General features: G+C 35.5%; 1 protein-coding gene across 4 annotated transcripts; it reads left to right on the forward strand.

Moving 5' to 3' along the window:
- On the forward strand, nucleotides 1-25,260 carry LOC108478646 (uncharacterized). 4 transcript variants are annotated; one of them, XR_008284324.1, is made up of 4 exons: nucleotides 1-386; nucleotides 487-615; nucleotides 15,125-15,208; nucleotides 15,971-16,259. XR_008284324.1 is itself a non-coding variant. In XM_053029952.1 (3 exons), the coding sequence occupies exons 1-3, from the start codon at nucleotides 244-246 to the stop codon at nucleotides 25,086-25,088; spliced, it is 363 nt and encodes a 120-aa protein (XP_052885912.1). In that variant the 5' UTR covers nucleotides 1-243; the 3' UTR covers nucleotides 25,089-25,260. The 4 variants fall into 4 exon arrangements, 3 of the variants coding, with proteins under 3 accessions (XP_052885912.1, XP_052885911.1, XP_017636604.1); XM_053029952.1 differs by lacking the exons at nucleotides 15,125-15,208; nucleotides 15,971-16,259 and adding an exon at nucleotides 24,998-25,260; XM_053029951.1 differs by lacking the exon at nucleotides 15,125-15,208.

The raw sequence follows: 25,260 nt of genomic DNA on the forward strand, positions 1-25,260 counted from the left end.
AAACCAAAATAGCTAAACAAAATAAAGGTAACAAAACAAAAACCAGAAAAAGAAATGAAAGCCCCCAGATCTAAAACTTTCCTCTCCAGAGAACTTTCAAGCTTTTCTTAGCACGAGTGAATCGTCGAGGTAACCAGAAAAACTCGTCATATTTTGATTGCAACAAAACTAGAAAACCTCTCATCAGGCCTTCGAGTTCATTGGACAACCCACTATCTTCGAATCGGGACTCAGCCTTTACAAATGGTCGCTTACCCTAACCCCTCTCCTATCATTGTCAACAAGCCTTTCTACCTCCCTCGGGACTTTCTCTACCCAATACATGGGGTAATCGTACTTTCTGCCTTCCATCACCAACCTATGTGTCGTCGCATTAGCCTCCCGAGGTACGAAACTAAACTGGAGGCTCCTAAACTTGGCCCCTCTTCCCTTAATATCTTTTATGAGATTACTGATCCTAAATTTGTCCTCTTTTGCATATTTCAGTTACCGGATGACTATTAAAGCATCCCCCTCAACACACACATCTCGAAAACCTAGCTCTTCTACAAAAGAGACCATATTCAAACATGCTCGCACCTCAGCCATGGTCGGATCTAGAATGTTCTCCCATAGGTAAGTGCACAATGCCATGACCAGTCCTTCCTTATTTCATGCTACTATACCCAAGTATGAGATCTGTAATTGTTGATTAAATGAAACGTCAAAGTTAAGCTTAATAGTGTCACCCTCCGATGGTTCCCAAACATATTGCTTAGGTAAATCTAGTGATTTTGATAACTCACTCAACTGCTCTATTTCTAACACGTACGCATTTATGAAACCCATTACATCTTGAATCTGATCTCTAATCCCCTCATGATAAACTTTGTTACGGTTATACCATAGAGCCCAATAAGAGATGACTAATTTTCTACATACCATTAAACTGCTTTTCATAAAATCCTCTGCTAACCACTGTTTCCAACTATGTTGCATGTTAATTGTCGAGAGAGCCATACCAACCTCTCCAGGACGTGCTTTGAGAAAACACAATCACGAAAAAAAAAAGGCACACCGACTCCTCCTCCACTTTACAAACTAGACAAAGAGAATTCACAACAAGCTTACGTGACTTCAGCACCCTTAACGTTGGCACAAAAACATTAGTTACTTCAAATTCAAATTCGATAAATTGACTTTGCAGAAAAATATATTATTAGGAAAATACAAAATAATAAAAACTCATGCAATTTGTCCAATGTCCATAGTTTAAAAATCCCATGTCACAGTTCAATAGTCTATCATAAAATAAAATCCAAAAAAGAGGTCATAAAGTCCATAAAAGTCCAAAACATAAGAAAAATCCATAATCATAAAAGAAACATTTCCAAGAGCATCACTGACGACCGAATCTGAGTCATAAACATGAGGATTATATGAAAACACATAAGTAATATGGGTGAGCTTTGAAAGGCCTAGTGTGAGATCAACACAAGTGAAACGAACTCGGATATAGATGTCATGAGTCGTATTGTTGCCCGATTGTTTAAATTGGGTAAGATGAACAGTTTGTAAAAATAGTCTTACAAATGGTCGAAGAATAAGCTAAAAGAAAAGGTTTCAAAAGGTTAGGGAAACAATGATAGGTGGTAGGTTAAAGCTTAAAAGTGAACCAACACAATAGATTCGTGCTGACCCGAAACTTAGAAAGCAATTAGGCTGAAAGGGTGATGGAAAAATGGTAAGGATCGTTTAATAGTAAACCTCAACCCGTTATCTACAAAGATAGGAACCTCGGTATGGTGAACGCCACACTTGGATACAAGTGATAACTTCTAAAAAAAAATAGAATTGGCGCCACAAGGGTTGCTTGGTAAGCAAACTCAGTCTTTGGAGAACAATGGGAGTTGAACACTTACAAAGTAAGAAGATATCATCAAATTCATCAAAGGTCCTTTTACAAAGACTGATTTCTCCTATTTATAGTGCTAGAATATGCTAGATGAATAGTCACAAGAATTCATATTAATTGCTAATTAAAGACTGAAATAAAGTTCAAGTCTTTTGACATTCTTGAATCAAGTAACTCCACTCTTGAATTCTCTGCAATTTAGCTGAATGAATGACCATAAATGCTTGAAAAGTGACTCTTGAATTGTCCCTTGGCTAGCCGAATAGACACTAGCTCCTTAAAGGCATTTTGAATGCTTTGAGTTAATTTTTGAAGTAGCAAAAGCGGCTGGTAGATGAAGAGGTTGCTGCTAAAATAAAAGGATGATATAATGTTGCTTAAAGGTCCTTAAATGATGTATAAAACCTCATTTGTAACAGCCTCCTTGTTTGTAACCGAAAATGACTTGAAAAGCCACTTTAATGAATGTGTACCTTGAATTGTAACGGTTATGAGCTGATAAGTTACCTGCATTTAAACACATTAAATTGAACTTATTAAACACATTTAAACACTTATTGAACATGCACTTATTAAACACTTAGCTTAGATAAATGGCTAAAACCTATGCAACAATTATTCTAGTAACTAGTTAAATTAATAGAAGCATAATTAATTAAACTTAAACCATGCATCCATAAATAATCCTAGTAACTAGATTAATTATGAGCAACATTTATTAAATGAAGTTCAACAAAAACTCTATTAATTAAACTAAAATAAACTAAGATGAGTTGAATAAAGTCCAGCAACTCATTTATTAAAATTAGATGAGTTTATTAAAATTCAAGTTCAACTTGCAATAAATTGCAAGTGACGCCAATTGAGTTGTTCCATGCATGGCTATTGGATTCGGCTTCTTGCTCTCCCCAACCTCGATCCACATAGCTTGCTAACGTTTTTTGAAATTTTTTAGCTCGTGATCGAGTTATAGGTCCTCGTGGCAGCTCAATGGATTCAGTAGTGATTTCTTGAGCTATGATCACATCATTCCCCCTCTTCAAGGCGATTTGTACCCAAATCGTCATCTACATCGAAAAGGGATAAATCAGCAACATTAAAAGTCACACTAACCCCATACTCACCAGGTAGATCCAATTTGTATGCGTTGTCATTAATTCTTTCTAAGACTTGAAAAGGTCCATCTCCGCGTAGCGAAAGCTTGGATCGTCATTGAACGAGAAATCTCTCTTTACACATGTGAATCCAAACCCAATCACCAGGTTCAAATATCACTCGTTTACGACCTTTGTTAAATTGACGAGCATATTGCTCTGTTCTTCGCTCGATATTATCTCTAACTCGCTAATGCAATTGTTTAACAAAATCTGCCTTTTTCTTTCCATCTAAATGCACCAACTTATCACAAGGTAATGATAACAAATCCAATGGAGTTAAGGAATTAAATCCATACATTACCTCAAATGGCGAATACTTAGTATGCAAATGTACCGATCGATTGTATGCAAATTCAATATGGGGTAGACATTCTTCCTAAGTCTTCAAATTCTTTCGTATAATTGCTTGAAGTGGTGTTGATAAAACTCGATTAACAACCTCCATTTGGCTGTCGGTTTGTGGATGACTAGTTGTTGAAAACAGCAACTTAGTTCCAAGTTTTCCCTATAAGGTCCTCCAAAAATGACTTAAAAACTTAGTGTCTCGATTCGAAACGATTGTCCTCAAAACTCCATGTAAACGCACGATCTCCCTAAAAAACAAATTAGCAACATTGAGAGCATCGTCAGTTTTGTTACATGCAACAAAATGTGTCATTTTAGAGAATTTATCAACTACAACGAAAATAAAATCTTTTCCATTCTTTGTTCTAGGAAGGCCTAAAACAAAATCCATCGAAATGTCCATCCATGGTTCTTCCGGAATTGGTAATGGTTTATAAAACCCATGCAGCTGAATTCTTGGTTTTGCCTTCTTGCAAGCAATACAACTACATACTTTAGCCATATCTTGTTTCATTTTCGGCTAATAAAAATGTTCTTGAAGAATGTAAAAAGTTTTAGTTATACCGAAATGTCCCATTAAACCTCCACTATGTGCTTCATGAACCAACACATTTCTTATCGATCCTTGGGGTATGCACAATTTATTTTCTCAAAATAAGAATCTATCTTGCCGATATTGTACGCACCTTGCACACACAACTTGTAAATCTCTCCAAAATCAGAATCGTCAGCATATAATTCTTTTAAATAAACAAACCCAAGTAATTTAACATCTAAACAATTTAAAAGAGCATACCTTCAAGAAAGAGCATCCGCAATGATATTTTCCTTACCTTGTTTGTATTTGATGACATATGGGAAGGATTCTAAGAATTTAACCCATTTTGCATGTCGTTTGTTTAACTTGGTTTGTCCTCTTAAATGCTTCAAAACCTCATGATCTATATGTATAACAAATTCTTTAGGCCAAAGATAATGCTGCAATGTTTCTAATGCACGTATCAACACGTATATTTCCTTGTCATAGATAGGATAGTTGAGCGTAGCTCCGTTCAGTTTCTCGCTGAAATAAGCCACCGATCACCCATCTTGCGTTAAAACTGCACCTATACCTATTCTAAACGTATCATATCTCGAAAATTTTGTTAAAATCCGGCAAACATAAAAGCGGAGCGTTAGTTAAACACTCTTTGATTTTAACAACAGAAGATTCTTGTTCATCAGACCAAAGAAAAGGTGTATTCTTTTTGATAATACCAGTCAATGGGGCAGCAAGTGTGCTAAAGTTTGGCACAAATCTCCTATAGAAACTTGCAAGGCCATGAGAGCTTCGAACTTGGCTGATATTGGTTGGAAGTGGCCAATCTCGTATTACCTTGATCTTCTCTTCATCCACTTCAAGACCACTTCACTTACAACAAAACCTAGAAAAACAACTTTGTTAGTACAAAAGTTACATTTCTTTAGGTTTGCATATAACACTTCTTTTCTTAAAACTTCCAAAACAGATCGTAGATGTTCAATATGATCATATAAAGATTTACTATAAATATAAATATCGTCAAAATAAACTACGCAAAAATGACCAATGAAAGACCTCAAAACGTGGTTTATCAACCTCATGAAAGTACTCAGAGCATTAGTAAGGCCGAATAGCATCACTAGCCCCTCATACAAATCGTATTTGGTTTTAAACGCGGTCTTCCACTCATCCCCCTCCCTCATACGAATCTGATGATAGCCACTTTTCAAATCGATCTTAGAAAATAATTTTGCTCCACTAAGTTCGTCTAACATATCATCAAGTCTAGGGATTGGATGATGGTATTTGACGGTAATTTTGTTGATAGCTCGACAATCTATGCACATCCTCCATGATCCATTAAATCAGCAACTTGTCGTTGTAGCTCTTTAGTTTCTTCGGGGTTACTTTGGTAAGATGGTCAATTTGGAATTGTAGCTCCGGGAATGAAATCAATTTGATGTTCAATACCTCAAATTGGAGGCAGTCCACTAGGAACTTCTTCCGGGAAAATATCTTCAAATTCCTGTAACAAAGAAACGACAGAAAAAGATAAAGAGTTATCATGTTCGTTAGTATCGAATAAATACTCCTTGTACATAAGTACAAACACGGGCTGGCGTATCAATAGGGACTTTCGAATTTCTTTTTCCCTCCCAAATACGCTCATTTTTCCACTCTCATTTTCTTTTTGACTCTCTTCTTTCTCTTGTATTTTTACCTCAACTCTCTCACTTTTTCCTTTCTTTTTTTTTTAATTTTTTATCTTTTTCTTTTTCACTTTTTTTTTCTTGTACTTTTTCTTTCAACTTCAATTGATCTTGATACACTTGTTTTGGGGTCAACGGGGCTAAAGTAACATTTTTTCCTTGATGCTTGAATGTGTACCGATTTGTGTAACCATCATGAATCACACACTTATCAAACTGCCATGGACGCCTCAAAAGTAGATGTCCCGCATGCATGGGAACTACATCACACACCACTTCATCTTGATACTTCCCGATGGAAAATGCTACCACAGCTTGCTTTGTGACTTTAAGCTCTCCTCCATCATTTAACCATTGCAACTTGTATGGAGTTTGATGTTTGGTTGTGGCCAAACCGAGCTTTTCCACCATCATGTTGCTAGTTACATTAGTACAGCTTCCATCGTTAATAATTAAACTACATACCTTGCCATGAACGTGGCATTAGGTGTGAAAAATGTTCTCTCTTTGTTGATCGGATTCAACACTTTGAACGCTAAGGCTTCGCTTCACCACAATGATTTCTCCTTCAACTGGTAGTTCTACTTCATCTTTTTCATCATCGGATGGTATTTCGGACTTATTTTCATCCTCCTCCTCGGACTCAATTTCACCATCGGCCCTTACCACCATGATATGTCGATTTGGACATTGGCTTGCTATGTGCCCTCGACCTTGACACTTGAAACATTTAATGTCTCTCATGCGATTTAGCACTTGCTCATTTTTGTTTCGACTCGACTCACTGATGGGCTGATTGGATTTAGTTGCTACAACCGGCTCTTTCTTTGAATAGGGGGTTTGTTCACTCATTGGCTCCATTTATTAGAAAGATGGGCATAGATTCGACTAACTTCTTTTCGTTTGAGTTGTTTCTCAACTTTAATCGCCATATGGACCATGTCCATCACTTCAACATAGTGTTGTAATTCAACTATGTCGGCGATGTAATCCCGCAAGGAACCTCGCCATGGTCACTTCTCGATCCTCCTCGATATCGGCTCGGATCATCCCTATCTCCATTTCTTTATAATAATCTTCAACGCTTCTATAACCTTGAGTAAGGTTTTGGAGTCGTTGATATAGATCTCGATGGTAGTACGAATGGATGAATTTTTTTCGCACGACTGATTTTATTTTAGCCCAAGTAGAAATAGGTCTTTCACCATTTCTCCTTTTACTTGTTATAAGTTGGTCCCACCACACAATTGCATATTCAGAAAACTCTATAGCTGCAAGCTTTACCTTTTACTTTCTGAATAGTTGTGGGAGTAAAAAAACAAGCTCGATCTTCTTTTCCCATTCCAAATAAGCTTCAAGATCATTCTTGATGTGAGCACACCCGGGGCATCCTCGAATGCAAATCTTGAATCAATCGAACTTCCAAAAGGCCCCATGACTCGAGCTCGAACCAAGCAAATTCAAGATGCTTTATCCGTATTGGTGTTGTGCATTTGGGATGACAACAAGGTTCATGACGTTGGAGGAGCTAAGGACAATGCCTTGAAGACTCCGTGCACCCTTTTGCAATCCGATCTCAGCTCCTCTCCAGCTCCCCATGCGCCATTTAGCTCCCATTAGCTCACTTGAGCTCAATTCAGCTCGTTTGAGTTTGAATTTAGCTTGTTTCAGCTCATTCTTACTTCATTCCAATAAACTAAGTTTTAATTTAGTTTTTAATTAAGTTTGCTACAGCTCATGCCTAAACCCCTAGCTCAACTTAGCTCACTAAGTGTTTTGACTATTTTGAGCTAGCCGAATTTAATTTGATAGTTGACTTATAATTATTATGTTTGAATTTAGTTAGTGTTATTAAGTTGTTTAGTTATTAATTTAAATTATAATTATATGAATAGTTATATTTTATTTAATTATATTAATTGTTTATGTAGGTTAGCCGAATGTGGAAGATTCATTCATGACAAGGTGCATAAACGGGAAAGTACATTGAATAGGAAGATACATGCATGGATCGGTTCAATGTTTGGAAGCCATACATTCATGTACATGGAGGGTTAATGAATATTGAGAGATGCATCTCCCATGGACGGCACACATGCATGTATGAGGGACATTTAATGCAAGTGCATGTACGGCTAGGTTCAAGCCTCCTTCCAAGTTCCATGTACAGCCGATGCATATGGGAGGACCCTTGGAGTTTCCTAAGCACCTATTCGGCCAAGAGACACCTTTTGGAAGTTTCATGCACACCTTGGCTGAACCTAGACAACCCGTTGAGCTACCAAAGATGTACATTCATCAAGTGATTAAAGCTCATGCATGAAGCTGTCCAAACACATCCCCATCAGCCGAATCAAGACTAGTTAATTAATGTTTTCATTCTAGAACATTCTAGCTAGTTCATGACCGAATTTGCTTAGTTTTTAAGCTAGCTAGTTTGTCCATGCGGTTACTACAAGATAGCTTATAAATAGTTTGCTCATTTCATTATAAAAGGACTATTTGCCAAATTTGTTAATGAACATTGTTCTTGTGAGGTTGCTTCCTCTCATATCTCGTACAAGTTTCGAAGACTTATCTAGTTTGTGCTAGTGGCGTCTACCGATCTTGTTTGAACTTTTCACCAGCTTTGGTGTGGCATTCACCTATCCATCTATCCATATTTTTCACCTTAACCATATAGGAATCGGGGTGACACTTTTTAGTGTTGAATCATTCCTGACGTTGAGTTCGTTTTCCATTTCCATTTCAAATTTCTTTCTTGTTAACCAAACTGAGCCTTCTATCCTTCATCCATCTTTGCTACCCATAGTCGAACCTATTATTAAACTTACCCTTCTTCGAAACCTTCTGCTTATCCTATTCTATTCTTTTATTTCTATTACTAAAATTCGAGGCACAAATGACTCTCTCGACTATGATCGGGCAACTAAGTGAATTCGACTCAACCACCCGGGCCGGATCACATCAATTCTTACCTTGGAATGGTGGAATTTTCATCTTGATATTTTTAAGATTGTCATCTGGATGGTCACGATCTTTAGGACCTTGATGTCATTGGCAACCATATTGTCGTACACTTCGAACAGATGAATTATCACTTTCTTGCTCACTCTCTTCATTACGCCCTCATCTTGCACCTTCCAGAGTTGCCTCGCGTTGTTCACGTGTCTCAACTCAAAATAATCGATCTTCGATTGGTTCGAGTTTACGATTGAATAACCGCTCCATCTCTCGCATCAGTGCTTGTAGTGTCAAATCAAGAACCCCTCCACCCACAACATTGCAAACGGGTCGTAATCCTTCTCCGGCCATTTAATTTCTTTCGGGACTTCTAGACATGGAATTTTTTTTATCACATAACAAACCTCACACTTCTCTCACAAAGAAAAATTCTCACAATTTTGGCTTTTGTTCTCTCGGATAATCTCACCACGCTCTAGCCTTTTTCCGCTTAAGTTCGCCTTTCAAAGTTCTCGATGGGCTACTTAGATGAATCAACTCCCGTTTGTGAGTCGGTTTGCAAAAATAATGTTCGATTATGGGTAGGTAATGATGTTAGCTCAAAGAGTAGGCTAGAAACAAAAAGAAAAAAAAGGGTGACAGTGTGGTGGTTTGGTTTTAGAAAGAAATAATGAATTTGTTGGGCAGAAAGTACTTTTGAAACATAACTTTTCACTTCTTGCTTACTTTTTTTTTTTTAAGAAAATGTTTATTTCAACTTTTGCACTTTTAGGAATGTATACTTCTCTTTTTTTTTTCGATTTTTTTTTGAAATTTTTTTCTAAAATACAATCTCAAGAATATCGAAAATGATGATTCTCACCTCAATTTAACTAGCTCTGATACCAAATGATACGAACTCGAATATAGATGTCACGAGTCGTATTGTTCCCCGATCGTTTAAATTGGGTAAGATGAAGAGTTTGTAAAAATAGGCTTACAAATGGTTGAAGAATAAGCTAAAAGAAAAGGTTTCAAAAGGTTAGGGAAACAATGATAGGTGGTAGGCTAAAGCTTAAGAATGAACCAACACAATAGATTTGTGCTAATCCGAAACTTAGAAAACAATTAGGCTGAAAAGGTGATGGAAAAATGGTAAGGATCGTTTAATAGTAAACCTCAACCCGCTATCTACAAAGATAGGAACCTCGGTATGGTGACCGCCACACCTGGATACAAGTGATAAGTTCTAAAAAAAAAACGGAATTAACGCCACAAGGGTTGCTTGATAAGCCAACTCAGTCTTTGGAGAACAATGGGAGTTGAACACTCACAAAGTAAGAAGATATCATCAAATTCATCAAAGGTCCTTTTACAAAGATATCATCAAATTCATCAAAGGTCCTTTTACAAAGACTTATTTCTACTATTTATAGTGCTAGAATATGCTAGATGAATAGTCACAAGAATTCATATTAATGTGCTAATTAAAGATTGAAATAAAGTTTAAGTCTTTTGACATTCTTGAATCAAGTAACTCTATTCTTGAATTCTCTTCAATTCAGTTGAATGAATGACCGTAAATGCTTGAAAGATGACTTTTGAATTGTCCCTCGGATAGCCGAATAGACACCAGCTCCTTAAAGGCATTTTGAGTGCTTTGAGTTAATTTTTGAAGTAGCAAAAATGGCTGGTAGATGAAGAGGTTGCTGCTGAAATAAAAGGATGATATAATGCTCCTTAAAGCTCCTTAAATGATGTATAAAACCTCATTTGTAGCAGCCTCCTTGTTTGTAACTGAAAATGACTTCAAAAGCCACTTTATTAATGTGTAACAGCCTTGAATTGTAACGGTTATGAGCTGAAGAGTTACCTGCATTTAAACACATTAAATTGAACTTATTAAACACATTTAAAAACTTATTGAACATGCACTCATTAAACACTTAATTAGATAAATGGCTAAAACCTATGCAACAATTATTCCATTAACTAGTTAAATTAATAGAAGCATAATTAATTAAACTTAAACCATGCATCCATAAATAATCCTAGTAACTAGATTAATTATGAGCAACACTTATTAAATGAAGTTCAACAAAAACTCTATTAATTAAACTAAAATAAACTAAGATGAGTTGAATAAAGTCCAACAACCCATTTATTAAAATTAGATGAGTTTATTAAATTCAAGTTCAACTTGCAATAAATTGCAAGTGATGCCAATTGAGCTGTTCCATACATGGCTATTGGATTCGGCTTCTTGCTCTCCCCAACCTCGATCCACATAGCTTGCTAAAGCTTCTTGAAATTTCTTAGCTCGTGATCGAGTTATAGGTCCTCGTGGCAGCTCAATGGATTCGGTAGTGATTTCTCGAACTATGATCGCATCAACAAGTATATTCACATACATACCAAAATATATCAATCACAACATATCAAGCATCAAAATATTTATAAATTATAACACTGATATTTATGCATGGACATATCGATGCATATTTTAAAACGATGCACATTTTATAAAATTTCCTACCCATCTCTGATACACACCACTATCGAGTTCCTTAGAACTTGTCCATCTGAATCATTATTTGTGCACAAGCTACCACTGATTTGCAGATAAACTGCCTCTGATAACGCTTTGTGGACAAGCCACCACTGGTATGCAGATATACTGCCACTTATAACACTTTATGGACAAGCCACCACTGATATGTAGATATATTGCCACTTACTTCCACCTTTCACAAAATCCCACCCCATGTATGTGACAAGGCAATTTCACTTTTAAACACATGTGAGTCACTTTTAACACTGAGGCATGTGGACATGCTCACATAATCACATTTCACTAATCATCACTTTAACATGTTTAATCATGTTTGGCACATTAGATCATAAGTCTCAATATTCACATACTCATATATATATCATACTTGAATCACCAAATATATCATAAGCCATGCAACACATGTCATGAGAACGAAATCTACACTTACATCATTATTTATAACAATAATCACATCCTATCACATATCTCAGGCATTTTACAAAATGTATTTTGGATAGATACTTGGGTCCTTTGTAATGAATCTTTCAACTCCTCTCTGAATACTTAGTGTACTCATAATTAATCATGTTTAAGTTATTAATATAACAAAAAATAATTATATAACACACAATAAGTAGAATCGATCCCACACCTTTCATCGAAGATCCTAAAAGCCACAATCTTTAGTATCGATTTCGCTTTGATCTAACTCAAAAGATGTATCTAACACATGAATAATGCTTATCAATTAGGATCCATTTGACAATAATTTATCACTAATAGATCGGTTACTAATAACCTCACTGACACTTACCCCACGGTTTTGGACTCTCGAAAAGATGATGTCCAATGCAAAATTAGGGATATCCCCTATGATTATCATTTGCTCCTTCAAATATTGTAAGGAACAATATTACAACAAAAATAAATAATAATAAATAATTATCCCTATGGCCACTATACTATTCGGCCAAAAGATGAAATCACTAAGACGACGAGTCTATGATCAATATAACCTACACTTACAGACTTGATTAAATCAAGATGGACGATGAATCAGAAAAGAAACAAGATCAGCGAGTTGAGCGATCTAAAAGAATCATTAGAGCAAAGTGAGTATAAGTTTAATTAATATATGGAACAACAAAATAGAAAAGGAAGAAAATGGAAGAAATTCAACCACCAGCGGCGGTGGCGACGGTAGCGGTCTGGTGACGAGGGAGCAGTGGTTCGACGATGGTTGAAGAAAAGGAACTATAAGAGTTTAGGTGCAACAAGGTTGGAGAAAAAAATAAAAAGGGAAGGGAGAAATGGAGGAGAAAAAAGACCCGCGGTGGTGATCACAGTGGGGATAGGAGGAGAAAAAGATTAGGGGAGGAGGTGCGGTGCACACGAGGCATGGTGAACGGTGGTGAAGGGTTCGATCATGGTGGAGGAAAGGAGAAAAAGTTAAAAGAGAATGTGTAACACCCCTTACCCGTATCCGACGCCGGGACAGGGTTTAAGGCATTACCAGACTTAAAAGTATAGAATTTCATAAAATCGGGTCATAAAATTTCATTTAAATTAAAAACGTTCAATCACATGCATAATGTCCCTTACGCGAGCTACCGAGGCTCTAAACATGCATTAAAGGCTGTTTGGGACTAAACCGAGAACCTTGGAAAATTTTGGGAAAAATTAGGAAAATTTTCATGAAACAGGGTCACACGCCCGTATGGACACAGAGACACGCCCGTGTGTCTCTAACACGCCCGTGTCCTCAGGCCGTGTAACTCTCTGTTTATGATGTTAGCAAAACAAATTGAACCACACGGCCAGGCCACACGCCCTTGTGCTAGGCTGTTTCCTCCACACGGTTGAGACACATGGCCGTGTCTCTGCCTGTGTGGCTAGCACTTAGGCTATTTTCCAAGCCTTTTTGTTATCGTTAATACCTCACATACTTAAATACATTATAGACACATATAATGTAGCATCAAGTAAATGATTAAACATCCTCCATTAATACTCAATTGTACTATTCATATGTCATCTTACATGTGTTTTGCTTACTCATTCTATACCAAGTCTAAACACACCAATTCATAATCAATTGAACATTTCATTTTGATCATCACTTATACACTTATACCATGCTTGCCTAAGTGAGTCCACACCAATTTCATGTTCAAGTATTATTGAATTATTGCCATATCACAATTTTATTCTCTGATTATAACCACTTCGTTTGGTCATAAAACATTCATCAAGCATACATACCGTAATACTAACCATTCATATCAAACAAATATAATCAAATGATCACATCAGAAGTCATCAATACATAACTTGGATAAATAGGTTTACAAGCCATGACCATCATAAGCCACATCTCATGGCTATATAATGTACTAATATAAGCCAACATCTTGGCCAAATCATAAGAACACATAGCAATAACTAAGTCTCTATACATGTCACTCACTTGAAGACGTTTAAATTCACCAATACCCCGAAAGTGATAGCTTGATAGTGTGATGCTGCCTCCGACGATATCCAACCCCGAGCTAACCTGTTAACACTAAAGAAATGGAAAGGAGTGTGACAGCCCAAAATTGACCCTAGTCAGGAAGTGGTTTCGGGACCTCTAAACCGAGACACCGAAATGTTTGAACGTAATATTTATTGTCTAGAATATGTATTTATGAATGTGTGAAAATTTCAAGCTTCGATTTAGTCGATTGCATGTGAATTCAGTTATTAGGACTTGTGTGACACTTTTGAAATGTGATAGGCTAATCTATAAGGACCTAATAATGCATGTAATCAAAAGGGAGGACTTGCATGTCAAATTTCCCCCCCTAATAGCTAGTGGCCGGCCATGACAAGGGATTATGGGCAAAACATGTCATGAAACATGTTGTGACAATGGGGTATGTAAGAAAAAAATAAAATAATGAGCATGGGAATTGAATAATGAAAGGGAAGAAAAAAAAAGAAAGAATGTGTGTGTTACCCCCATTGCCGTGAGTTGAAGAAAAGAGAGAAAAAAAAATTGTTGTTCATCCTTTTTTTTCATTTCTTTGAGCTGAAAATTCTAAGGAAGAAGGAAGGGGTTTTTGCTTCATGTTTGGTTTGGAAGAGGATTAGGAAGAGTTTTGGCTATACTTGTATCAAGATTAAGGTATGTTTGATGTTGTGCCATGAGATTCATGCATGTTTTTAGTTGCTAGCTTGATGTTCTTATTAGCCATGGTTCAAATCCTTGCTATGTCATGTGAATGGTTTCGGCCAAGGTGGATTTTGTGTTAATGCCATTGCATGCTAAATATGAAGCTTGTTAATGATATATGTGATGGTGGGTTGATGACTCTTGGATTCTCTTTTAGCATTTTAGTGAGACATTAAGATCTTTGTTTAACCATGACCAAAATTGAAACGGTATGGTGTTGTGGTGTATTCGGCCATGGTATATCCATAAGTATGATTTATGCATATTGCATGGTAGGTAAGATTTGAGCTTTGGATATATGTTTATATTTGGATATAAGCAACTTGAGATTCGGCCCTTGCACCTATATGTATATATGTTTGCACATGATGTATTGGTATGACATATATACTATCTCAAGGTATATTTTTGCTTATGATGATGTTTCGGTTATGAAGTAAATGATAGATGTGTATTGAACTACAATATGTAATGCATTAGTTAGTAAAATGTATGCCGTTCATGTGTGGTATTAAACATGTAATTGGCCTCAACATCAACATGCATAATCGGCCACATGAATGAGTACATAGGTTGATGTGTTGTTCGGCCATAAGTAAGCATGTTGAAGGCTTTATCTCGACCTAGAAAATTCGGCTAAGGAGAGTACTAACTAATGTGTTGAGTTTGATGCATGACTTCACATGTATGTGACTTTAATGTCTAATGTATAAGTGTGGGCTAAGTGCCTTGTGTTCCTCTTTTCGATGCTCAAATGATTAAATCGATTTATTTATTTAATTAAGCTCAAGAGCAAAGGGGATCTAAATCCGATAAAGGGAAGGAAAAGGTGGTCGAATAGCCATCGAAATCGTTCTACAACATCCGAGGTAAGTTCTTGAGTAATAGAGCTTAAATTATGATTTGATTAGATCATGTTTTAAGCAAATCGAAATCATGCTCTTTGTGTGTGGCTATTGAGCCGAAATTGTAAATATGATAAGTGTCTTGTGTTTGAGCTTTGGTAATGAGAATGTAATAAGAATGTGTTATGATTTGTTGATATATGTGCTTGGTTATTCGAATGGTATCCGGGCTAAGTCCCGAAGGCTTTTGTGCTAAGTGACTAAATCCGGGTCAATTCCCGAAGGCATTTGTGCGAGTTACTAAATCCGGACTAAGATCCGAAGGCATTTGTGCGAGTTCCCAAATCCGGGTTAAGTCTCGAAGGCATTTGTGCGAGCTATTATAACCGGGCTATGTCCCGAAGGCTTTTGAGCGAGTCGCTATATCCGGATAAAATCCGAAGGTACGTGATTCGGGAAAGAGCAATCTTGCTGTAAAAATTTCAGTTAATACGCTTGCAAAAATTCCAGCAATGAGGTATGTTCGTATGTGCTTTGAATTAGTTGAGCCATTACAAATAAGTATTCGCTCAGTTGATAAACGAGCTACCGGCCTATGGCTAAGTTGATCTTTTGTGTATGAACATAAGGGTTGGTAATGTGAAGTAAGTATGATATTGAGAATGTGTGCATATGAAATTATTCGTTTAGCTATATGAATGCTATGCTTTTGTTGTCTTGGAATCCTTGCTCAAAACTTACTAAGCATAAATTGCTTACTCCGTTTCTTTGCTCTCTGTTTTATAGATTTTGGCTCGTCAGCTATCGGACTCGGGATTTTTGGAAGTCGAAGTCTCCCACACTATCAAAGCCCCCTTTTGGTACAAATTTTGGTTGAACTTTGAAATGGCATGTATAGGACTACTCTTTCGTTTGTTGGTCATAGACCCCTTTGATTTTGTATAAATTTGGATAGCCATGCGAAAATGGCTTATATAAACTTTGGCATGCTATCATAATCATTTTGTATGTTGTTCATTAAGAGGTATGGAAATGTTTGGAAACGATTAGCCATTGGAATGGTTAATCATGATCATTCTTTGTGCCATGTATGCAAAAAGGGCTAATTGAATCATGGAAATTATGAAATAGGTAAAGTCTACCTCAAAGGCGATCTTGACAGCAGCAGTGATGTGGATGTGAAAAATCACTAAAAATATTAGGGATGGAATTAAATAGTGAATAAATTATGTAAATGAACCTTAATGAATCTACTTTCATATGGAAGAAACGAAACGGTCATATGAGTTATATGTTAAGAGATATTTAGGTTTTCGTGGAACAGGGCCAGAACGGTTTCTGGAATCCCTGTTCTGAATTTGGAAATTCATTGTAAATTAACCAGAGATAATTAGGATTTATTCCATATATGTATAGATTTCTCTTTGAGTCTAGTTTCTATAGAAACAAACGACATCAGTATTGAAGCCCTGTGGAGGGAGATATCCAAGTCGTAATGCGCGAAGGTCAGTGTAGTCGATCCCTGTAACAGGGGAGACTTTAACTAATAAACTGTACTAATTGGCCCAACCAAAAATTCTAGAAAAAAATATGTAGATGGTCATATGAGTATAGTTTCAGGAAAAATTACGAAACTGATTTTCAAGCTTTGAAACTCAAGATATGATTTTTAAGGCGACAGTGATGCAGTAACCAGCTTGTCTGGAAATTTCTAAATAGACTGTGAAAATAATTAAGTTAAGTCTGTGTGCACCTTGTGTTCGATTCCGGTAACGGACTCGGGTACGGGGTGTTACAAGGAGGGAGTAAGCTTTATAGCTTATTAAGTCCATATGAAAATAATAAGCAATTTTATCAACATGTTCTCATGGTAACACAATTGAAATTGCACACAATTCCACTATTTGCTCAAATTCTAGTCAAGCTGTCTACTCGAGTCATAGTCACTAAATTATTAATATCATGAGCTACGGAACTCCAAATTAAGATCTGTTAATTTTCACTGAAACTAGACTCATATATATTCTTACATAAAATGATCAGAATTTTTGGTCTAGCCAATAAGTACTATTTATTCTTTAAAGTTATCCCTTTTCTGCTATTTGACAACTTCGACCTTTCCTCACTAAAATTTATTTATCTCTTAGCACGGGGTTCATATTATGTTCTCGTCTATTTATTTAGAAAGTAGACTCATTGAGAATTCAGTCATATAAATTCTAACCCATAATCAATTTTTTAAAATTTTTAGTGATTTTCCAAAGTTAAGACAGGGGAGCCCGAAATCACTCTGACTTTGTCTCACAAAAATTCAAATATCTCAGAATACAAAATTCTTTTGCATACATCATTTCCTCTATGTGAAACTAGCCTCAATAATCTTCAATCTCATCTCTCATTCAGTTTATAATTCAATTTCCACAATTTTTGGTGGATTTTCAAAGTCAGACTACTGCTGCTGTCCAAAACTGTTGTAGTGCAATATGATGATAACTATCATAAGTCCATTTTCAACTAATCATGAACTTACCATTTCATTGATTCCATGCTCAATTACACAAAGACATAATAACATAGCCATAAATATTATTTATCATTCAAGCCATTTTGCACACTTATCATATGTTCATATAAATACATATACATAAACTTTCTCACCATAAGTCATTCTTCATCAAGGCATTGCTCATGAGTTAAGCATACATACCTGTACATATCCATAGCATATCAAATAAATTTAACTTCATTGCCATGCCCATCTTGGGATTTTCATCGCATCATTCATTATAATACCCGTTGAACACTCAGAATACTATGGGATACACAGAAACTTGCACATAAGTGCCACGTAAACATTCGTAGCCGGAGCTACCTCATATCATGTAACGCATACGGAAGAGCTATTCACAGGCTTGCTAATATAAGCTATCGGTCAAGGTGTAACTACACGGGCTGCTCAAAAAAGCTGACAGGTATCCGACCACTCAAGGATTACCTAGCCACCGGTAGGACACACAAGACCATTCTCCGAAACTTAATCACATGTATTGCATCCATCATGAACGTGGACCACTCAACGAGCTCAGATGCTTACATCCATAATGAACTCGGACCCTTCAACGAGCTCGGATGCCACATATATCACGAACTTGGACCACTCAACAAGTTCGAATTTCTCATATATATATCACGAACTCAGACCGCTCAACGAGCCTGGATGTCATATATGTCACGAACCTGGACCACTCAACGAGTTCGGACTTCTTATTCCTAGTGACATGTCACTTGTATCCTAAACTATTCCTAAGATTCAAATGGGGTTTTTCTCATTGCACATAGCATCTCCATCGTACTTGCTCATAACGTCACAGTTAATGACCATAATATCATTCATGCTTACAAATTCACCATTCTCATATTCATGAAATAAAAATGGCATTGCTCATAATAACATTTAGGCAATTGTCACAAAATACAATTATCATATCAACTATATAAATATTCACAACATAATGTTAACACATCAATTTAAGTTCAAGCATAAACAATGATATCGTTGCGTTATTATTGACATACGAACTTACCTCGAATGCGAGCACGGCTATTTGTTCCGATTTAGTCCATAATCTCATTCATTCCCAATATATGCCTGAATCTCATTTTCCTTGATCTATAATATCACATTTTGCTTACTAATTAGTCACATTATTCATATGGGTCCAAAAATCATACTTTTACAAATTTTCATTTTGACACCTAAACTTTTACATATTTACACTTCTGCCCCAATGCTCATAAAATGATTTTAATTCAATTTATTTGTACTTTAAGCCTAGCCAAATCATTTTCATAACTATAGAAGTCCCCAATTTCCCCTAAAACACACTTTTATGCAAATTTTATAACTTTTACGATTTAGTCCTTTTTAAGCATTTTCACCAAAAATCACTTAGCAAAAGTCGTTTATTTAACACCCAACATTCAGTTTCTACCATTAGACATCAAAATACATGCATGATATACATGGGTAAATTTTTAAACATCAACCCTAGCTCAAATAAATGGTAGAAATAGATGGATCTTGTTACGAGGATTTTAAAAATGTAAAAATCATTAAAAACGGGGCTAGAACAGATTTACAATCGAGCTTGGAAGCTTGGAAAACCCTAGCTATGTCTTCTTCATGCAAGTTTCGGCCATGGGGTAGAAGATGAACAAAAATTGGCTTTTGATTTTGTTTTTAATTCATTTTAATTACTAAATGACCAAAATGCCCCTAACTTAAAAATATTCTATTTCACCTATTTCATATCCGTTTTTGTCCAAAAATTAACCAGTGGTCTAATTACCATTTAAGGACTTCCAATTTAAAATTTCATAGCAATTAGACACCTCTAGCTTCTAGAATTCAATTTTTACACTTTTTACAATTTAGTCCTTTTGACCAAATTGAGTGCCCAAACGTCAAAATTTTTTAACAAAATTTTCACAAAATCATCCTGTGAAATTTTAGACCGTAAAAATGTAATAGAAACAAATTTTACTATGTCAGATTTATGGTCCCAAAACCACTATTCCGATTAGGCCTTAATTCGGGATGTTATAACTCTCCCCCTTTAGGGATTTTCATCCCTGCAAATCTTACTAGAAGAGTGGTTCAGCTTTCACATAAACTCTGCTATTTTATAATCATTTCTAAAGAACTTTTACTCAGGATATGCTTAATACTTAGCTCTTTAATTTCTAATACTAAAGTCATAAGTAATTCTTCGTTATACGACACATCGACTGAATCTTGATCTCTATTGGGGAATTCATGTACTCAAAGGTCTGATCCATACTTTCATAGCACATACATACATAACATACTTGAATCCTTCCAGATTTAAATGGCATAGCTAGCCCAATTATCATGGCCTTATACTCTCTACAATTTCATACAGTCGAACGATTTGCTAATTCAACCTCTAGCCTTCATTAAAATTCAGAACCTCATTTAGTTTTCTCAATAATTCACGATATAAATCCCGGATCTCAGTCTGATTAACAAAGACTAGCATTTTAAGAAATTTGACAATCTCAGAGATACATAATTCCAGTAATCTGATTAGCGAGAATTCAATACATACCGAAACAATTTGCAAATTCGCTAAACATATGACAACAAATCACATAACATTTCTTAGCTGCACAGACTTAAAATAAAACTTTAGTTTTCAGTCTTAAACTCAGCTAAGACTGATCCATCAATAGACAAGATCGACCGTATAACCATCATTCTCAAGGAAATTGAGGATTTTCAACCCCAATACTAATAACTGTATTTTTGCTGTTCTCAAAGATCAAACAGTAACTAACTCATTATCTTTCAATGGTTCAAATCATCTATGCTCTCTCAGATTCAGATCTTTCTATAACATTGGATACTTTAAGCTATCTCATTACCTTATAGTCTTAAAACACATCATATTTCGCTTAATGACACATCACTGAAAATCAAGAATTTCTTGCCCGATGCAGGCTAAACCAAATCTAATACTTCAGTTAACAATGTCCTCGACTATTCAAAACCTTGCTAACATGTAATAGATCATGCAACTTTCACAAGGCGATAAATTTTATCATTCAAAGTAGCTTTAAATCATATCAAGGTCTTCTAATTTGTGTACACTTTTCATTCAGACTAACCGAATTTTACCTGTAAAGACATGAAATTTTATTCCCAGACATAAATATCTCATTTAATCTTTCAAACAATAACCAATACCGATTGAACAACCACGTCGGTCTTAATCATCAATAGATGACATTTCCAGAAATCCTCTCTTCCAGTCGACAAAACCGCTCAACATGCAATCATTTAAGATTCACTTATCATGCCTATCAAAGACCTTTATCATTTCTTTAGCTCAAAATAACAAGAATATCCCAATTAAGGGAATTAAATTTAATCAACTTACTCAGGTGAAGAAATCCACCAAACAAATTGAAACTTGCAGTTTCGCCACTTATGCTTTTGTCGATGTCAAAACCTTACACAAAATTTAAAGAAATCCAAATACTAGAATCATCATGTTACTACTATCAACCCAGAGGCATAATCATAATTGACATAGTCATCATAGGCTAAAGTATACACTTTAGATACGAGTCATGATTAATAATTTTCGTAATAAAGATGACAAGAAGACCAAAATAAAGAAATCCAAGACAAAAAAATCCAAGATGAAGAAATCCAAGATAAAAAAAAAAATCCAATATACGATACCGTACCAATAGATCGAAAGCAGAACTCTTAAGAAAATATGAAAGATCTCGATAATTTCTCAGAAAAAAAAGTCCAAAAGAATACATCATTCAAACCCATGGAATTAAATGCTAAAAGAATAATGTACCTTCCCATATATATATCGAATAGAATATCAATTAGAAGAAATAAAATCATAGCATCATGTGCAGTTTCTCATAAAATCCCAACAGACGGAATGTAACAGAATACCAGAGAGAAATAGAGGAATATAGACCATAGACCAGTCAGACTGATAATACCTTTATCTAACACCATGATTAGAAAGCATTCCCATACAATAACAAGTTTATCCTAAAATAGATAATCACACGAATACTTCTGAGAACAAATGAACATATAGATTACCCCAGAAGAGACTGTCGTAATTTGCTCAGCTGTAATCTGTCACATTTTGATATCTTACATTTCAAATATTATTCCTTCAATTGTTTCCGCCAACACAAATATCGTATTATGTTTTTCACTAAAGAAGATCAGTTTTGAAGAAATTTCGATTAACACATTCTCTCACATCGTGCCTGAATAAGTTGATTCATTGGAATTAACTTTTTCACTAATTGTGATATTGCGAACATCAAATAATCTTTAGATCAATCTGCTACCTTTCTATCTCTATCTTTACTTGCTAACTTATTCTCAATCTTTGATCATATCCATAAACATTCTACCGCTGAACTCTTTAGTCTCATACTTTTGAACTTAATCATCATAGATTTCATAAAGTCCTTCACAAAACACCACTCTGGTAAGGGCCGGGGTCGTAAGGTCCCTAATTCTTCTCTCATACACATATACATATAATGCAACTTTCATCATTGTAGTCATATTATCACCATCTAAACTTTGATCTTGCATATCCTTATGTACATATCATTATAATCATATAAATCAATCCAAGCAATTTAACATGTTTACTCAAGCTGTACGAGCTTGCCAATCATAATTATTCAGAAAAGTATACATGGACATTCATTCCAACTGGATTTTTTGTGAGTTACCCAAATACATGCATTTACTCAAGCAAATCGGTCCTATACATCATAGAACTATCAATTAAACATAGATAAACTTATCACAACCTATTCATTTATGAATTTCTACTTATCATATTCACTTAATCAAATAAGTCAAGCATATAACATCATATGAACATCAAATAAACATGGATACTCTTCGCAATATGGATTTTCATCTCACATGTTATCACATACATATCATGAACTTTTATTCACACTTTTTCGAGTTTAGGCTCATCATAACTGTAATTTACTCAAATACCTCGGCACCACATTGAACATAGTCAGTGTAGCTCATTTGGAGAGTACCTCTGTCTAAACAAGATGGTTCTCATTCGCATCGGGAGACATCACACTATCACAGATTGGTGGCATGTATAGCTAGGCTCTCATGTATGCTAGGTTAGTCCGAGAATCGACTAAACCATATCTCTAATACCACTAAATGTAACACCTCTTACCCGTATCCAACGTCGGGATAGGGTTTGACGCGCTATAGGACTTAAAAGTACACAATTTCGTAAAATCGGGCCATAAAATTTCATTTAAATTAAAAACATTCAATCAAATGCATAATGTCCCTTATGCGAGCTACCGAAGCTCTAAACATGCATTAAATGCAGTTTGGGACAAAACAAAGAACCGTGGAAAGTTTTGGGAAAACTTAGAAAAATTTTCATGAAACAGGGTCACACACCCGTGTGGACACAGGGACACGTGTGATATCCCGAATTAGGGCCTAATCAGAATAGTAGTTTCAGGACCACAAATCTAAGATAGAAATAATTATTTTATAATTATTTTTAGGTCTATGATATGATTGCATGATTGTGTGAAAATTTCGTGAAGAAATTCTATGCATAAAATGCTTAAATTGAAATTAGGGACTAAATTGAATAAGTTCCAAAAGTTGCATTCTAGAAGCTTTTAGTATGAAATTTCTTTGCAATACTAATTAGGAGGTCTTAAATAGCAATTTAACCTGGACAAAAATGGGCTTGTACATGAAAAATTACAAAGAAAGGCATTAAGGGCATTTTTGTCATTTGGTAAATATAGTCATTAAAAAGGGAAAAAATAACACAAAAATGGACTCATCTTCTCCATAAGGGCTGTCGAATTTTTCTTGCCACCATAGCTAGGGTTTTCAACATTTTTAAGCCTTGATTGTAAGTGATTTTCATGCCCGTTTTTAATGCTCTTTTTGATTTTCAAATCTAGAAAGCATGTTCTATCATTTTCTAGCAATATTTTGGGCTAGGATGCATGTATGAAAATTTACCCATGTGTGACATAATTGTATTTTGATGAATAATGAAGGAATATGATGGTTTGATGTGTGTTTAACAATTTTTACTTAGTAGTTTTATGTGAAAACACCTAAAAAGGGACTTAATTGTAAAAAAGGGTAAAATTGATGGTAAAAATTTGATTTTTCGTGTGAAATATGGGCTGTTATGGACACTAGGAAATTGGGCTATGCCTAGATGTCATGGGTAATGAATGTAACTCATTGTACAAACTTAAGGACTCAATTGTAAATAATTGAAAAGTTAGGGGTAAAATGGGAATTTTTATCCAAGCTCGTATTAGGGGCTATTTTGATGAATGTGTATATTGAATAAATTAATTTGGTATTTTAGATCAAGAGAAACGAGATTCGAGTCGTAATCGAGGGAAAAATAAAGTTTACGAGGAATAGGCTCGATTTCTAACATTTTGTACCGAGGCAAGTTCATGTGTAAATGTGGTAACATAATTGTCATTTTAAGTAATTTAATGTTATTTATATGATACGATGATTATTATCATGAAATATTATGCTTTGTGGTTCTTATTGAGTAATATGCAAATTATGTGAGCTACTTAATAAATATGAAATGCTACCGAGTATCGGTTCTGACATTCTGTGGAAGACAACAAAGATGTGTGATCGAGGAAAATCCCGTTTGAACCTTGGGAATAGATTAGAATACAAGTGACATGTCACTAGGATATTTGAGTTCCGAACTCGTTGAGTTGAGTCCGAGTTCACTTATGGATGCGAACGCCCGAGCTTGTTGAGTTGAGTTCGAGTTCTCTTATGGGCGGGTTACATGGTATCTTGGCTACATAATTTCCACAGGCTATTGAATTTGTCTAGCTGCGGGTATGGCACTTGTGTGCATGCAGTTCGTGTATTCGAATTATATTATGATGTGTTCAATGGGTGAATCTTAAGTGAATGAGGAGAATACCTAAAACGAAGGTGACATGTTGATAAGTGTGGTGAATGAGAAAATTTGACAGGTATGTGTTTAAATCCTCGGGTTGAGAACTTGGTATGATGAAATCGTGGTAAGATAGTAAATGCAAGTGTAACATGAATGTCTTGGTGATATTTATGCAAATGATGTTTTATGTTGGATTGCATGATTATGTTACTTGCTATTTGCATGTGAACTTACTAAGAATTTATGCTTACTCCCTCCTTTCCATTCTTTGTAGTTTTGACGAGCTAGTTCAGAAATCGGGAATGGTCGAAGGCTCGCTCACACTATCCGTGGACCATTTTGGCATAGTGGCTTGTATATTTTGAGTATGGCATGTATAGCATTATAATTATTTTGTGTATATAATCTTATGATATGGCTATTGAGTGGTAAGGAAATGCTTGGTAATGATTAGCCATTTGAATGACTAATCAAAAGAATCATATTTGGTGTTATGTATGCTTAATGTGCTATCTAATCCATGAAAATTCATAAAAA

This window comes from Gossypium arboreum, chromosome 6 (assembly GCF_025698485.1).
Source record: "Gossypium arboreum isolate Shixiya-1 chromosome 6, ASM2569848v2, whole genome shotgun sequence".
Taxonomy (NCBI): Eukaryota; Viridiplantae; Streptophyta; class Magnoliopsida; order Malvales; family Malvaceae; genus Gossypium; species Gossypium arboreum.

Coding starts and splice junctions, on each gene's coding strand:
- LOC108478646 (XM_017781115.2), top strand. CDS start 244: ATGGTCGCTTACCCTAACCCCTCTCCTATCATTGTCAACAAGCCTTTC. Junction 387..486: donor CGTCGCATTAGCCTCCCGAG/GTACGAAACTAA, acceptor TGCATATTTCAG/TTACCGGATGACTATTAAAG. Junction 616..7,559: donor TCTAGAATGTTCTCCCATAG/GTAAGTGCACAA, acceptor TTGTTTATGTAG/GTTAGCCGAATGTGGAAGAT.